This window comes from Crinia signifera, chromosome 8, assembly GCF_055691185.1.
Source record: "Crinia signifera chromosome 8, ASM5569118v1, whole genome shotgun sequence".
NCBI classification, from domain to species: domain Eukaryota; kingdom Metazoa; phylum Chordata; class Amphibia; order Anura; family Myobatrachidae; genus Crinia; species Crinia signifera.
The window spans coordinates 182,001,486-182,017,324 of NC_139224.1; the positions used below are offsets into that span (position 1 = coordinate 182,001,486).

The 15,839-nt window shown below is 43.6% G+C and overlaps 2 protein-coding genes across 3 annotated transcripts in view; one reads left to right on the plus strand and one right to left on the minus strand.

Moving 5' to 3' along the window:
• Positions 1 to 2,159, plus strand: part of CC2D1B (coiled-coil and C2 domain containing 1B) — a 210,946-nt gene extending 208,787 nt beyond the window's left edge. Inside the window, exon 28 of the mRNA XM_083158258.1 lies at positions 1,124 to 2,159. The gene's annotated coding sequence lies outside the window, so the exon portion shown is untranslated. The remainder of the gene's footprint in view (positions 1 to 1,123) is intronic.
• A 3,270-nt stretch (positions 2,160 to 5,429) lies between these two features.
• Positions 5,430 to 15,839, minus strand: part of ZFYVE9 (zinc finger FYVE-type containing 9) — a 107,866-nt gene continuing 97,456 nt past the window's right edge. For both annotated transcript variants that reach the window (XM_083157936.1, XM_083157937.1), the window contains exon 18: positions 5,430 to 8,037. In XM_083157936.1, coding sequence (XP_083014062.1) covers positions 7,876 to 8,037 — 162 coding nt within the window. In that variant the 3' untranslated portion in view covers positions 5,430 to 7,875. The remainder of the gene's footprint in view (positions 8,038 to 15,839) is intronic.

The following is a 15,839-nucleotide window of genomic DNA, read 5'->3' on the forward strand; positions in this document are numbered from 1 at the left end:
GTGGAACCAGAATCTACTTGTGCAATATAAATCGGCTAATTGGGGCTGGTGCGGACGGCACACACCTGGAAATGCCATGCAATCAGGTTTGAATAACTCCCTACATTGTTGGTAATGCCTGCCCCCATGGAGTGGTAGCAATGTCCTCTAATATTATCTTAAGATTAAGTTACATATACAACCACAGCTCCGATGTGGCCACTAATGGGCCTAATTCAGACCTCATCGCAGGACAAATTTGTTCTCAAAATGGGAAATACCATGTGCACTGCAGGTGAGACAGATGTAACAGGTGCAGAGAGAGTTAGATTTGGGTGGGGTGCTTTCAAACTGAAATCTTAATTGCAGGGTAAAAATAACGCAGCCAGTATTTGCTCTGCACAGAAACAAAGTAACTCACCCAAATCAAACTCTCTCTGCACCTGTTACATCTGCCCCACCTGCAGTGCACATGGTTTTGCCTATTTTGTCCTGCAATCAGATCTGGTTTAGGCCCAATGTGTACACACTACAGATGTAGCCACGCTGGTTGGGATGCAACAAAACTATTTTGTTGCTATGGTATACATGGTAATAACAATAAAGTGTATCGTATCGTTATATGTAATGACGTACCAGCAGGCGTAGTATCACAAACTACTGTATAACACAGATCTGTAAACCAGACAGGAGCCCCGGAGAGCGTTTTTGCTGATGACTGCGTTCCACGGCCATTTTGGTTGGTTAGAGTATAAATAACGACAATTTCCAGGAGGAATAACTATTGAGTCTGAAAAGCTTCTCGTCCTTCGTCTGGCCTCACAATTACATTGCATTTTCTGAGCTTTGCAGATTGCCGGCTTGGTAAGGAAAGATGTTTGTGGAAAGTACCACAAAAGGGGGCACATGAAAAAATACAATTGCTCATGGCCACAAACACCTGGTTACTGCATTATGCTTGGTAAAGGTTCCATGAAATAAATTCTAGAAGTAATGTTTTCTCTGGTGCTTTCTATTTTTTAGATTTTCATTTGACTTTTTTTTTTTAATTCCTTTTTCGTGGTTTGAAAACTTTGGCAAAAAACTTTACAATGTTTCATTTAAGGCTAATTAAGATAATAGATGGTATTGTTTCTCTTATCAGTGAATCAGTGAAGATGCTGCCTTTCTACAGTGTAGCAACGTATCCTGCAGGTCAGAAGTTAAATACCAAAGTATCTCCTGCACAGCATCAACATGTGATGGGAAAAGAGGATGTCCGTAGTCAAGGCAACGGACTGGTCCAACCGCTATACCTTACTAACTGTATATAAACTCTGGCTTCATGTGCTGAATGTAAATGATCATCAGAGACCAGCAGTTACTAGAATGTACCACAACCAAACTTGCAGCAGTGGCTGATGGGTGGGCATGGGGTTGTGGCGCCATCTGGGAAAGTGTTTACACCAATGAAACCCAGAATATCTTGAATGTGAATTGGCTTCTGGTGCTGACATGAAGTACTTACAATCTGCACTGCGACAGCTCATTGCGCTAATAGCTAATGCTTGATTGTTTTAGCGGTTAAACATGTTCTGCAACTGACTGGATGAGGGTTGTGCTACGAAGAGGACTACAGTAGGATGCTGTAATGTGGTTCCACCATGTTTGTCACAATCCACACCTTCATCTGTAGGGCCAGCTACTAGAGAGCTCAGCCAATATGATTTACAACCTTTCCTGTAAGTGCCTTTAACTGATTATGGGAGAAATTTACAGTATTTATGTTTTGAGAGATAGAAAAAACCAACCAACCAACCAACCACCTTCTGTACAGGCAAATAATGAAAAACTACAGGATCATATTAGTTGGTACATTATTTCTCTCTGCGATTTTGATAAATCTCCCCCTTGATCATCTAGTTCCTGGAAATATATCCCTAGCTAATTCTTTGCCTGTCCCGTGTGCCTTTTACTTTATTGCAGGCATTAAATGTACTATTAAGAAAAACAATTTAAGCATAGTAACCCTTCCTGTCCCGGTCACAACAGGCAGTTTTTATTATTTTATTGTTTGTAATGTGTAAAAGAGTCGATGTTGAGACTTAGAGGAGGAATTTTTTTTTGTCATCTACCTGGAGGTAGAACATGGACGTGTTGTACTTACTGTATATTTAAATAAATATAAATGGGATACTTTTTATGTGTGTTTTTATTGAACCCAAAAAGTAATTTCAATACAAGGCTTAGAGCTTAAACACATGGGTATTGCACAATGGTAGCTAAAACGGGTTTAGGGTGATTTCGTAGCAGTCAGTATGTAGACTGTTGATGTTGCAAGCCTTTGGGATATTGACTGAGGCTTGAAAGGTAAGACCAGGCTAGGCACTTGTGCTGGAACGTGCCTACACCAGCGTTCCGTGACGTATATTTCTCTCCCGCCCGTTTCTGTGTTTCAGCAAGAGAATTGCAGAATGCCAGAGATGATAGATTATTATCACTTCCAACGCACTGCCTGTATTTATATCTGAGCTATACACCCCATATTACGTACGGTATGCAGTGGACATAACCAGACTCTATGTGGGACAATAATTTGATATTCTGAATAATTCAAACCGGTTATTCCACTAGGTTGACGATGTGTGCCATAAATAGTCCCTCGTGTTCTATAAATGACTGTAATACATTCTCAAAGCCTTGTATACTGTATCACATACTGTCACATACGCATATGAAGGCAACAAGGTAGTTGTTGTGGCACAGAAGAAACTGGAATGGAGGGTCAGCAAAACTCCTTGTGCCATTCTTGGGAGTCGGGTGCAGCTCTGCCAGGGGTTATGGCGCAGTCTCCAAGTCCTGCTCTGAGTAAACTGTGATAGTAAGAACCTGCGACTCATACAGTTATGTATACAGATATTCAGGTATTACACACAAGACTGCCATAATTAACGTCCATGTAGACAAATGTTTCTAAAACAATTGGACAAAAATAGGTCCTGGTAAGAAGTGACCCCATGAACAGATTCTACAGAGATCAAAGGACAAGGTCCTCTATACAGGTTAGGGAGGAGTAGAGACGACAGATCTTAGCTTACAAATACACATCCCCCTTACATCCCCCCCAAATACCAAGACTCTAAGGATAGAAAATCCCACAGCCCAGTCTCTTCTCTGGGACTTATAAGTAGATCTGCCCACACAAAGGTGTGAATCTCCTCACCCAGTCCCTGGTGGGGGACAGGATACAGTTATGGACACTAAATCTCCCACTTCATCTGGCTTTGAAGTCAGCCCCTGGACAGGTTATAGGAGACCTTGTTACATCATATACAACTGGGTCCAGCATTCGAAGTTAAGGATTTCCTGAGAGGGGGGCCTTGAGATGTAAGTTGGGCATTCAGGGGGAGAGGACAGAGATGTGAGTGAGAGTCAGAGCTGGGAGTTGTGGACTGGCGTGTCCTGCCCAAAATGCCCACCTGAAGCTAACCTGAGGGGTAATGTGGTAAGGTTCTGCCAAAGTGACTAATATATATATATATATATATAGACTGTAATTACTGATTTAACATGTATAACCCGTGTGTAAAATAAAGGTAATACTTTTGTACCTTTGCTATTTTGTATTCCTGTGCGATCATTGGAACTTGGAAAGAACTAGGGGGCTATGTGAGAGGCATAGGTCGCTCTGGGCCGTGCATAGATCCTGGGGTCCTCATAGCGCTATGCTATGCAGTATGTTTCTGAGATCTGGACCCTTAGAATATATGAGGGAAGATTAACCAGTCTTGCCTAGTCTGTTTGCATACAATTGGGGAAAAATGTTAAAACCAAAAGAGTGGTCTGACAGATGACCGTTTCCCATCTTGGGAACCAGAACCAGCCCTTGAGCCTGGTGCTGGTTATTAAATAAAAAAAAATCCAGGGATCCCTACATTTTTTTTTAAAACCAGGAGTGACTCTTTGAGCTGGGGCTGGGCTTTTTATTTTTAGTTATTTTATCTATTTTTTTTTTACACTGAGTCGTATTTGGGGAATAAATAAGACTGATGGTGAATTAAGAATACGAATACTACTGAGTCACATTCGTAGTCTTAGTAAATTTCCCCCAATTTGTATAAATGTTTGTATTTCAGGGGAAGTGTGAATGCTGCGGTACCATTCTCACTAGGGGTGGAAGTGATAACGTGGAGAGTTATAAAGTACCACCCAGCCAGCTCCTAACTGCCATATTACAGGCTGATTGGCTGGCACTTCACTATCACTCTGAAGCTTAGAGCATCTGGCCCTAGGTCTGGTAGAGGACCACTCATACTAGGGGTAGGATGAATTAAGTTGAAAACCCTGTATTCTGAGTTTTTACCACATTTTCATAATCATTAATCACTGGCTGCTGACTTTCCGATGCAGAGGGTAATGCCATTGTTCAGGAGTTACGCTGTAGAAGCTTATGGGCTTCATTCTACATCCTGCCGCCTAGCACTGCTCACTGCAGCCCCCTCGTCTCATGTCCTGGTGCGCTCCCCAGATTCATTGACATTTTCCTCCCTAGCAGCACAACCCATCACCTTCCGGGTGCATGGCAGAGGAGCATGGAAGTCACTACAGCCATCAACAGCAGGAGCCTTCGGAGCAGAGGAGGCAGACCACCTGCAGGCACCCTCTCACCTGGCAGCAGCTTTGCAAGGGGCAGCACTTTTTTTTGGGGGGAAAGAGCTGTCCTTTGCGATACTATGTTATACATATGCAATTAGTTTTGTGGGATCTATTCTGCCCTAGGTCTGGTAGGGGCTACACACTGGTTGCTAAGCATTCATATTTCAATGAGATCTAACCCTAAGAATAGTTTGGTAAGGAACAGAGTGTTGTGTTGGTTATCTTTTTATTTAGAAATACAGATATATGGTAAAGGGTATGGCTGTCTGGCACTTGTATTCCACAGCAACTGGACACCCACACTGTGGCATGACTCTGCTATGTACGACTAGGGCACATTCCAACAAGAGACCATCGGAACCATAAGACCGTTCCGCACAACCGCTGACAGTCATGTCAACGTATTAATACTGGACTGGGACAGTCTAATATCCTAAGCCTCCTGTATTGCATACGGTACACGTTAAGATCACGTTGAGGTCTGGGTTTCAAACCAGCTCTACTAGAAACTAAAAGGGAAATACAAAATGTTACTGATGGATCCTTACAATATAAATGTGGCATCAGCCTACACAGCAGACACCAGACACAATAGTCAACATTAGTTAAATATTAAATGCATACAAAAGGTCGTTGCTGCTATTTTATATGCATTTACATTTAATTTGCATATGTGACTGAAACAAACAGATACAAACATCAGTGATGATCAACGGTTCATCTGTCGAACAGGAAATGGGGTTATTGAGGTCTCTAGAAACCACCAGTGGAGTAATGGACAAGACACAAACACAGAAAAAACTGGATTCATGACACACGAGACAGATGGCATGTTTAATTATCCAACAGACCAGACATTATCAGCATTACAAAGGCATATAGGAAATTCCTTATAATGTTGTAGGTTTACACATTGTCTGAGAACTGTATGTGACCCCCCTGTAACATGTGGGAGCAGTAACATGGGACCAACTCCTAGCTGCTAAAATAAAGAAAGGGACCGTTCATTCCATTAATTACTTTAAAGCATCTAAAAATGGCTATGGAGGGAAATCTGGAGTATTCTTTATGTATATTTAGACTCCTGAACACCCCAGCACCCAGCCCACTTATCAACAATTCATTATATACATTGGACAGCATGGTAAGACTAATATAATTTTGGGTTCTAAATCTAGGTCCCCTGACCCACGCTATAGAATGATATAACCCCTGGATATTGCTTCAGCGTGACACATTCACTAGAATATGGCTATTTGCCAATTTACAAACTGCATCAAAATTAGCAGCCGGGTTACAACCTCGCAATTGGTTGACACAATATTTCAAGCTTTAATGGAGAATAAAACAATTAAAACGTGAAATATTTATTAATGAAATTCAGCCCCCACATGTGTAACACTGGACATAGATGGACCTCATCTGTGGCCAACACCAGACGGCACATTCCAGAGTAGACCGCTACCTGCACTCCATTTATGTTCTGGGCTGAACCACGTTATCTGATGTGTGTTTAATCCCATTTCATGAGGTGACCGGAGAGGCGGAATATTGCTACTACCCCCATAAAACAACTGCAGCTACTATGCAAATGGTGGGTCCATCTGTATTGTCTGTGTGCTAATATACAGGGTCATCGTGATGCCACAAAAAGTCAGAAAGATAAACGATACCTCCATAATACTTTACATTTATTGGTAACTGACAAAGAAAGTGGAAAAACTTGGCAAAGGATAAAAAGTAATAAAATAGATCAGCCAGAAGGCTCCCTCTGATCACTTTGCTGCGCGTGTTTTGGTTTCCTTAGTAGATGAAGGTAATTAATACGTCTGAAAAATCCTAACATCCAGTTTGATGTATAAAACAATTAGTAGCTGCTGCAAAAAGAGGTGACGCAAAATACAATATTAATGGGAGAAGTGTTTCTGCGCAGTTATTGCTGATTTCAGGGAATGATAGAAACACCAATGATCTACTGATGCAATGCAGTAACATCTTCCCATATCAGCCCACTCTCCATAGTACAGAACCCCTCAGCTTCCCCAGCATTAAGCTGCAACAGAGTCACCGGAACACTGGAATTGCATAGAATCATTAGAATAACAGTAACTCATTGTTAGCTGGAAAATGACAGCCTGCAATAAAGAAAATGCTGTATGAAGGCGTATTGATGTTTGTACAAAGGACACAGACTTTAATACTATAACATTACTGCTTCTACCTTAAAATAATGTTTTATTAGCTTCTATATACCTAGACGCACATAGATATGAGCAGCGCAACAGTAGGATGAAATGGCAAAAACGTGAACAAACCCAACATCGGGACACTGAACAAGTTTGGTTTTTACACAAATAAACAAAAAAAAGGAACAGAACCAGTTCTGGGGGAACTTACATGAACTGTCTCACCGATATCGGGGGTTTAGAAAACTTCTCTTCAGACCTAGAATGTCATTTCATGTAAATAAATAACAGTTTGAGTGTTAAATATAAGGCGACCGAATCTTACTGTATGTAGTGTATAGTGTCAAGCTTAGTCCTGTGTAATGACGTCTGGGCAGAATTCCTGTAACGTATGCCGTTTCCATGCACTTTGCTGTACTGTCCAGAGTGCAGTAAACAAGAACTTGGAACTTTCCATCAGCTCGAACTGTAGAACGGAGTCTTGATATGAGTTAAACGCATTATTCTCTCAGATTTCTTTACCTCTCATACAGACAATGTTCCTCCACCACAGGCTATTATTCCATAAGACTACAATGTGGACAGAAAAAGTCTTGTGCGCTCCTGAATTGTCCAAAATATTGCTGCCCCTGCAAATAAAGAACCAGCCCCTTGTATAGTGACTAGATTCATGCACTTTGGCCAAGATTACAGGCTGTGTAACTGTCTCCTTGTCATGCATTGTAACCAAACAGAATATGAGGCTCAGGCTGGTCTTGACAGTGTAAACGTGAAAATGGTGACATAGTATAACACGAGCAGAAAAGTTTGCAGCAATGATTTAAATGAGGTCAGAGTGAAATTCCTGATTGTGTCATCCAGAGCAGCCATTGCTTTCAGTGGGTGTGAAATCCTCGGCATATCCCTTTATGACACTCTCCACTGGCTATGCATAGAAGGTATAAAGCATTCTGGTGTCCACCCCTTACACCCTGACCTAGTACAAGTGTTAGCAAAAACAAAAGATGAATCTTCCATGATTAAAGTGCAAATGGTTCAGCCGGTGGCAGTTTTTGAGGAAACACTTATGTCTTCCCTATAGTATGTTCTCCAAGATATAAAAGACAAGCTCCATGGTGACTGGGCCCTCACTCAACTGGCACGTGCCCCCATGTATCACTGGCACCAAGGCACTGTCCAAGTCATGCGTATAGCGAGCAGGCAGCACTTGCCCATTGCTTCCTGCTTGATATCCAACCTGAAAAACAAACACAAACTCCTAAAGCATTGTCCTAATTCATCACATATATAATACCAGTTACCCGTAAATTAAAAATATATAATCCTGGTGCGGAGCAGTGTCCAAGCTATATTGTGCCAGCGAATGCAAGTAGCAGCAGCACACCACAATAGAGGTTCACCAAGCTTCGAAATAAATACAAAACATCAGGAAGCGCCAATGGAAACAGCCGCCAGGCGTGAGAAAATACAGACAGTGGATGCACAGAAATAGGTTTCATGTATATTATATTCCTGAGCATGCACCAGTTGCAGCCACAGAGATGTAACTAGCCCTCACCTATAGCAGAGCTGCTAGATGATTTTGTTAATAAAACTAGCTTTTACAAGAAGCGGTGATCCCCTAATATGTGCTCACAGGGATTAAATACCCCCCCCCCACATGTTGTAGATTGATTCATCAGCATGATGCAACACATTATACAAATGAAGAAGAAGAAAAAGGTTCTGCGACACAGATCTCAATAGAGTTTATTAAGACAAAAAACCTTCCAGGTTCACATGTCCCATTAAGGTTTTTTATAAATTCAGTGTTTTGTGATATTTCAGATAATGTCCATACCTCCCAGCATGCCCCTCTCCAGAAGGGACAGAATGCTCTATTCCTGGACTTTCCTCTTAATTTATTATTACCATCACCTGTGCTGTAACACCTTTGTTATCAGTTAACCTGCTTAATACAGGTGATGGCAATCATACATTAAAAGGCAAGTCCAGAAACAGAGCAATGTGTCCCTCCTGGAATGGGTCATGTTGGAAGGTATGCATGTCTAATACTCAAACTAAAATAAGCAATGAAGATACGATCATTAAAGGCCCATACACACCGGGCTGTAAGCAGATGAGGGGCGGGCTTTCCATAGTGTCCTGCTATGGATAGCCATCCAACCCGGGGAAAATCGCCCAGTGTGTATGCACCTTAAGGCTGATGCCTTAATGGACGTGTTCCTTGCATGTTAGAATGCACAGAAGTAGAGATTGGAGATGACCGAAGCATTGAGGCATATAGGGGAAGAAAGTGTAGATACATGCAGAATATATTATAAGCAAGATGTTTGTGGGAGCTGAATGTGTATTCTGAATGAGATGGATATTGTAACACAGTGGGATGATTGTGGGCATTGAGTGGGATGGGTGTGCCACATAACTGATCAGACCATCAGTTGTATAGATTGCGTATGTGTATTTTAATGGGTACACAGTTCTGTGAATAGAAAGGTCCGCCACTATGTAAGTGGCTGTTATCCCTTTTTGTGAGTTACCCACAGGGTGTGATGGCATACCATATATCTCTACTGTGCAAGGAACACGTCCGCCTTAATGATCAGAATTTCATTGCCTTTTGGCATCTGAGTGGTAGAAATTTATTAGTTTTGTGAAATCTCAGATAATGTCTAAGAAGCCTTAATAGGCAATGTGCAACCGTAGGGGTTTTGGTCTATGGAATTTCATTGCTTTATAAAGTTAATATATTTACAGTACGCTGTTACATTTACAAGCAAGTAAACTGACCCCTGGGCTAAACTACTTTCCCCTCACACTGATAATCACTGCAATAGAGTTTACAGTTGGAGGCGTATAAGTGGCCATACATCAGCAGTCACAGTTAGGCAGCATATATGTGCCCATACATTGGCAGTCACAGTTAAATGGCGTATAGGTGCCCATACATTGCCAGTCACAGTTTGGCAATGTATGGGCACCTATACGCCACCTAACTGTGACTTGCAATGTATTGGCACCTATACACAACCTGACTGCCAATGTATAGGCACCTATACGCCACCTGTCACAGGTGGCGTATAGGTGCCCATACATTGCCAGTCACAGTTAGGTGGCGTATAGGTGCCCATACATCAGCAGTCACAGGTAGGCGGCGTATAGGTGCCCATACTGTACATCGCCAGTCACAGATCCGCTGCATATAGGCCCATACTGTATATCGGCAGTCACAGGTAGGCGGCGTATAGGTGCCCATACATGATTCGGAGCTTATTTAATAGGGATAATACCAAGTTGAGGTTCTCCTTACAAATTGAGCTGTTATGTTGTCTAATTTTCTGTCTTTGATGTATAGTTAGAAATGGTTATGATATGTATGCTTCTGTAATAGACTTATTATATACTGTATATATGTCTAGTGTCTGCGTGTCGCCGAAACACTGCCATCTATTGGCAGCGAGTGAAACAATCTCTCTCTCAGACATGCAACTAGCTTTAAAAGCTTTTGCTTTGAAGCTTTTACACGAGCGGGAACTCCTGCATCGGGTGCAACTCAGTGTATGGGTGACGTCATCATGCCACACCACACTGCAGTGTGTGGATTTTGCTGCCTGCAACATCCTCCAGCATGACCAGTTTGGCAGTGGGTCAGTAATGGTATGAGGTGGCATTTCTTTGGGGGGCCGCACAGCCCTCCATGTGCTCGCCAGAGGTAGCCTGACTGCCATTAGGTACCGAGATGAGATCCTCAGACCCCTTGTGAGACCACATGCTGGTGCGGTTGGCCCTGGGTTCCTCCTAATGCAAGACAATGCTAGACCTCATCTGGCTGGAATGTGTCAGCAGTTCCTGCAAGGGGAAGGCATTGATGCTATTGACTGGCCCGCCCATTCCCCAGACCTGATTCCAATTGAGGGACATCATTTAGTCCAGGTCTGGGAGGAGATCCCTCAGGAGACCATCCGTCACCTCATCAGGAGCATGCCCAGGCATTGTATGGAGGTCATACAGGCACGTGGCAGCCACACACGCTACTGAGCCTCATTTTGACTTGTTTTAAGGCCATTACATCAAAGTTGGATCAGCCTGTAGTGTGTTTTTTCATTTAAATTTTGAGTGGGACTCCAAATCCAGACCTCAATGGGTTAATAAATTTGATTGCCAGGGGCGTGGCCTGGCCGGCTTGGGGAGAGGAAGCACTTCAGTGAAATGTGACTTATCACCAATACTCAATAACGTTTGCAGCCTCCTAATCACTAGTTCCTGTAGCCGCCTCACTCGATGTCCTCTACAGGAGCTTCCCGGGCCCCACCTACTGACTCTCAGTGGAGAATCTCAGACTCTGATCGTTCTATTACCCGCCTGACTTCACAAAACAAAAGGAAGGTAACAACTACGCCCAAATCATCTAAAATGAAACCAGCCGACATTGCCGCAGTTATAGGTCCAATACTAGATTAGAAACTAGCTGTTTTTAAGTCCATCGACTCTACCCTTGCCCAACTCACCCAGCATTCTCAACGCCTAGACACCGCAGAACAGAGAATTTCCTCTCTCGAAGATGAACTGCAAGCTGCACAAACCACAGTGGCATCGCATTCCAAGGAAATTCTCACCCTATCCGAGAAATTGGCCGATTTGGAAAATCGTAATCGTCGTAATAATCTACGGGTGGTGGGCATACCGGAATCAATCCGGGGGCATGAACTCATGGATCTCCTGGATACCGGAGCAGCTAGATTTGGACCTCAAAGGAACACCTTTGGCAATTGAGAGGGCACACAGAGTCGGTCCTGACAGGCCTAATCCTACCGGCAGACCACGCCCGGTCATCATGCGTATTCTCAACTACGCCGACAAAGTCTTGGAACACTATAGGAAAACCGACAGCATCACCTACAAAGGCGACAGTCTTCTCATCTTCCAAGACTGTTCTAATCTGGTGGCCTCTAAACGCAGGTTCTTTGCTCCTATATGCAAGCATCTCATTGATTCCAAAATTAAGTTTTCACTGCTCTACCCGGCTCGCCTCCGTGTGCTCGGGAATGGCCAGACACTAAATGTACTAGCCACTAAATATCTGATAGGCTTAATCTATGACTTAATTGTTCTATTTGTTAGTTTTTGTATTGTTTTATGTGCCTGCCCGTATTCTTGCCGGACCCCCTCCCACTATGGGTACACCCCTCTTTGCTCGCTGGGACGAACAGGGGCCCCTCTCTTCGGTTATATACAGTTATTATTATTTTATTTATAAGGCGCCACAAGTGTTTCGCAGCGCCGTACAAAGGAACAATACAGGGAGACAAAGCTTGGCATAACATTGAGTAAATAACAAAAATACAGTACAAATAAAGAGCGCCACAGATCAATACACATTACAGCTTAAATGTAAGTAGTGAGGACTCAATCAACATACAACTAGAGGCTTGAGGCCAATGATGGAGATGAGTATGCAGACGAAGATGGTCACTGAGTGTTGGAGTATAGGAGAGCTGTGAGTGAAATGTGAAGAGAAGTGGGCTTTGACAACAGGAGGGAAGAGGGCGCTGCTCAGAGGAGCTTACAATCTAGTAGGAAGGGGATACAGAAAGATTACAAGAGGTGCAAGCGAGTGGGTGGTGGTTAGATAGCAGGATGTAAACAGGCAAGGGGTCTGAGAACCTGCTGGTTTATGCAGTGGAAGGGTATGCTTTGATGAATAGGTGAGTTTTCAGTGCCCGTTTGAAGCTTTGCAAGGTCGGGGAGAGTCTAATGGAGCGAGGGAGTGCTTTCCACTGAAGGGGTGCAGCACGGGCAAAGTCCTGTACTCTAGCATGGGAAGCAGTGATCAGGGTGGAGGAGAGACGACAGTCGTCAGCAGACCATAGAGGGCGGGAGGGTGTATGAATGGAGATGAGGTTAGAGATATATGGAGCAATGGAATTAGAGATGGCCCTGTATGAGTGTGAGGTGTTTGAAGAGGATTCTGTAGGGGAATGAAAGCCAGTGCAGATTCTGTTGAAGGGGAGTGGCAGAATTAGAGCGGCGGGAGAGGAAGATAAGCCTGGCGTCAGCATTGAGGACAGATTGGAGATGAGCCAGTTGGGATTGAGCGAGGCCGGTGAGGAGAGCATTACAGTAGTCAAGCCGTGAGATGACCAATGAGTGGATGATCAGCTTAGTTGCACTCTGTGAGAGAAAGGGCCTGATGCGAGCAATGTTGCGTAACTGGAACCGGCAAGAATGGGCCAGGGCTTGGATTTGGGGTGCAAAGGAGAGGGAGGAGTCAAGAGTGACACCCAGGCAGCGGAGTTGGGGAACGGTGGAGATGATGGTGTTGTTAACAGTGATAGAGATATTAGTAGGGGGCATAGCTCTGGGTGGGGGAAAGATAATAAGTTTGGTTTTGTCCATATTCAGCTTCAGAAATCGCTCAGACATCCAGGTGGAGATGGCAGAGAGGCAGTTGGAAACTTGAGAGAAAACAGTGGGGGACAGATCAGGAGAGGAGAGGTAGATTTGGGTGTCATCTGCATAGAGGGGATATTGGAAGCCAAAGGAGTTAATGAGTGCACCCAGAGAGGAGGTGTACAGAGAGAACAGAAGGGGGCCAAGGACGGAACCCTGAGGGACCCTGACAGGAAGGATGGAAGGTGGTGAGGTGGAGCCAGAGGCAGAGACTGAGAAGGAACGGTTGAAGAGGTAAGAGGAAAACCAGTTGAAGACAGAGAGGCCAATGTTTTGGAGTGTGTGGAGGAGGAGAGGGTGATCCACAGTGTCAAAAGCAGCAGATAGGTCCAAAAGGATAAGCAGGGAGAAGTGACCCTTGGATTTGGCTGACAGCAGGTCATTGGTGACTTTCACTAGGGCAGTCTTAGTGCAATGAAGTGGGCGAAACGGGAATTGGTTGATATGACCAGTCAATTACCCCCTTCTAAAACACTAAGTGAAGACACCCCACTTCTCACCATTAATGTCATCTCATGGAATGTCGAGGGCCTTAACCATCCTGTTAAACATAGAAAGGTTTTATCCCAGCTCAATCGTATGAATCCCCATATCGTCTTCTTACAGGAAACCCACTGGATTAAAGGCTCTCACCCCTCTCTTAAAGACACATGGTTAGAGGAATACATATCAGCCTCCTTTACTAACAAAAACTAGAGGGGTTGCCATTTTACTTAATAAAAACCTCCAATACTCCGTCATTAGGCATCTTTTAGACCCAGAGGGCAGATTTATTCTCCTTGATGTACTCATAGAAAATATTAAGCATACCATGCTCAATGTATATGCTCCAACTAACCCTGACTCTTCTTTCTTCGCTATGCTTTTGCAGAAATTACTGTCTTGGGGACATACTAATCTTATCTTCGGTGGAGACCTCAACACAGTTGTAGACCCATCCATGGACAGATCCGGGGTAAGTGTTGGTAGATCTCAAACCCTCCCTAATATTCTCTCCCCTTCTGCTCTCAATTGATTCTTACTGATCCCTGGCGCATATTTCACCCTTTACAGAAAGACTTTTTGTTTTATTCACATCCACACACTCCCGAATAGACCATATCTTTCTTTCCGATCACCTCCTTCCCAAGGTTACACACACAACATCATAATATCTGATCACGCCCCTATATTGCTGACCATACAACTAACTTTGCCTCAAACATTCACTTAGTGTTGGCGGTTCCCTCCATTCAGAGGACTTTCTTTTACACCTCAAACATGCTTGGTCTAATTATGTCACTGATAATTCGACTCAGGCTGACAATCACTCTATATATTGGAACGCCTCAAAAGCGGTTCTTAGGGGCCACATTATGTCATACGTCCACTCCAAATGGAAGAAATTTGCTACTCAACTGAAAAACCTTAGTGCTACACTCACCTTAGCTTACAACACTTATAAGAAAAGTGATACCCCTGCTCACAAAGATGAATATGTCTGCAAAACAGGTATACGACACCTTCCTAACTGAACAAGCCCAATCCCCCCACGATTATTATCGTAAACAAACTACATAGATTTGGAAACTCTTAGCGAACCTGATAAAAAGGGACCACGGTCCCGCACATGGGTTGAGGCCATTAATCACTCGGGCACCCTTCTCACCGATCCCAACGATATTTGCAGCGAATTCTCTAACTTCTATGACTCCCTCTATTCTCTGGAACCCTCTGACACACATGAAAGTGAGGCATTCCTAACAGCAACTGAGCTACTTCCACTGACCCAGGAGGAGAGGGAACTATTGGATCGCCCTGTCACAGAAGAGGAGGTACTAGACCATTAAATCCCTGCCTAACGGCAAAAGTCCCGGACCAGATGGTTTCAGGGTGGAATTCTATAAATTACTGAAGGGAGAGATTACATCATTATATAATTATCTAACAACAACTGGAGATATGCCCCATAGATTTAATGAGGCTAAGGTTATAGTCCTATTAAAACCAGGTAAGGATCCTACTTTGATGGGCTCCTATCGCCCAATTTCCCTCTTAAATCAAGAATTCAAACTACTAACTAAATTAATGGCTAACCGTCTACAAAAGTGTTTGCCTCGTCTGATCTCGCCTGCTCAGTTGGGCTTTGTGACGGTAGACAGTCGGTGATGGGCGTTTGCGCAGCCATTGCAGCAATAACACACACTCGCCTCCACAACCTCCAAAATAACATACTTATTTAGATCCAGAGAAGGCTTTTGATAAAATTTTCTGGTCCCATCTCCACAATGTGCTTTCTCGGCAGCTTTTTGGAGGACCCTTTCCGGGGGCTCGTTCACACGATGTACACTTCTCCAACGGCCCAAGTAATGGTCAATGGTATTGCTTCTCCATCCTTTCGTCTTGAGTGGGGTACGCGGCAGGGATGCCCCCTCTCGCCCCTACTATTCAACTTAGCGCTTGAACCACTTATTAGACATCACTTCCTCCCCTAACCTTTCAGGTATAACAATAGGAAATAAGAGAACTGAGGGTTGTCGCTTTTGCGGATGACATCCTTCTATTTTTGTCTTACCCAAAAACACTCTGTCCCCTTTCTCATAGATATCA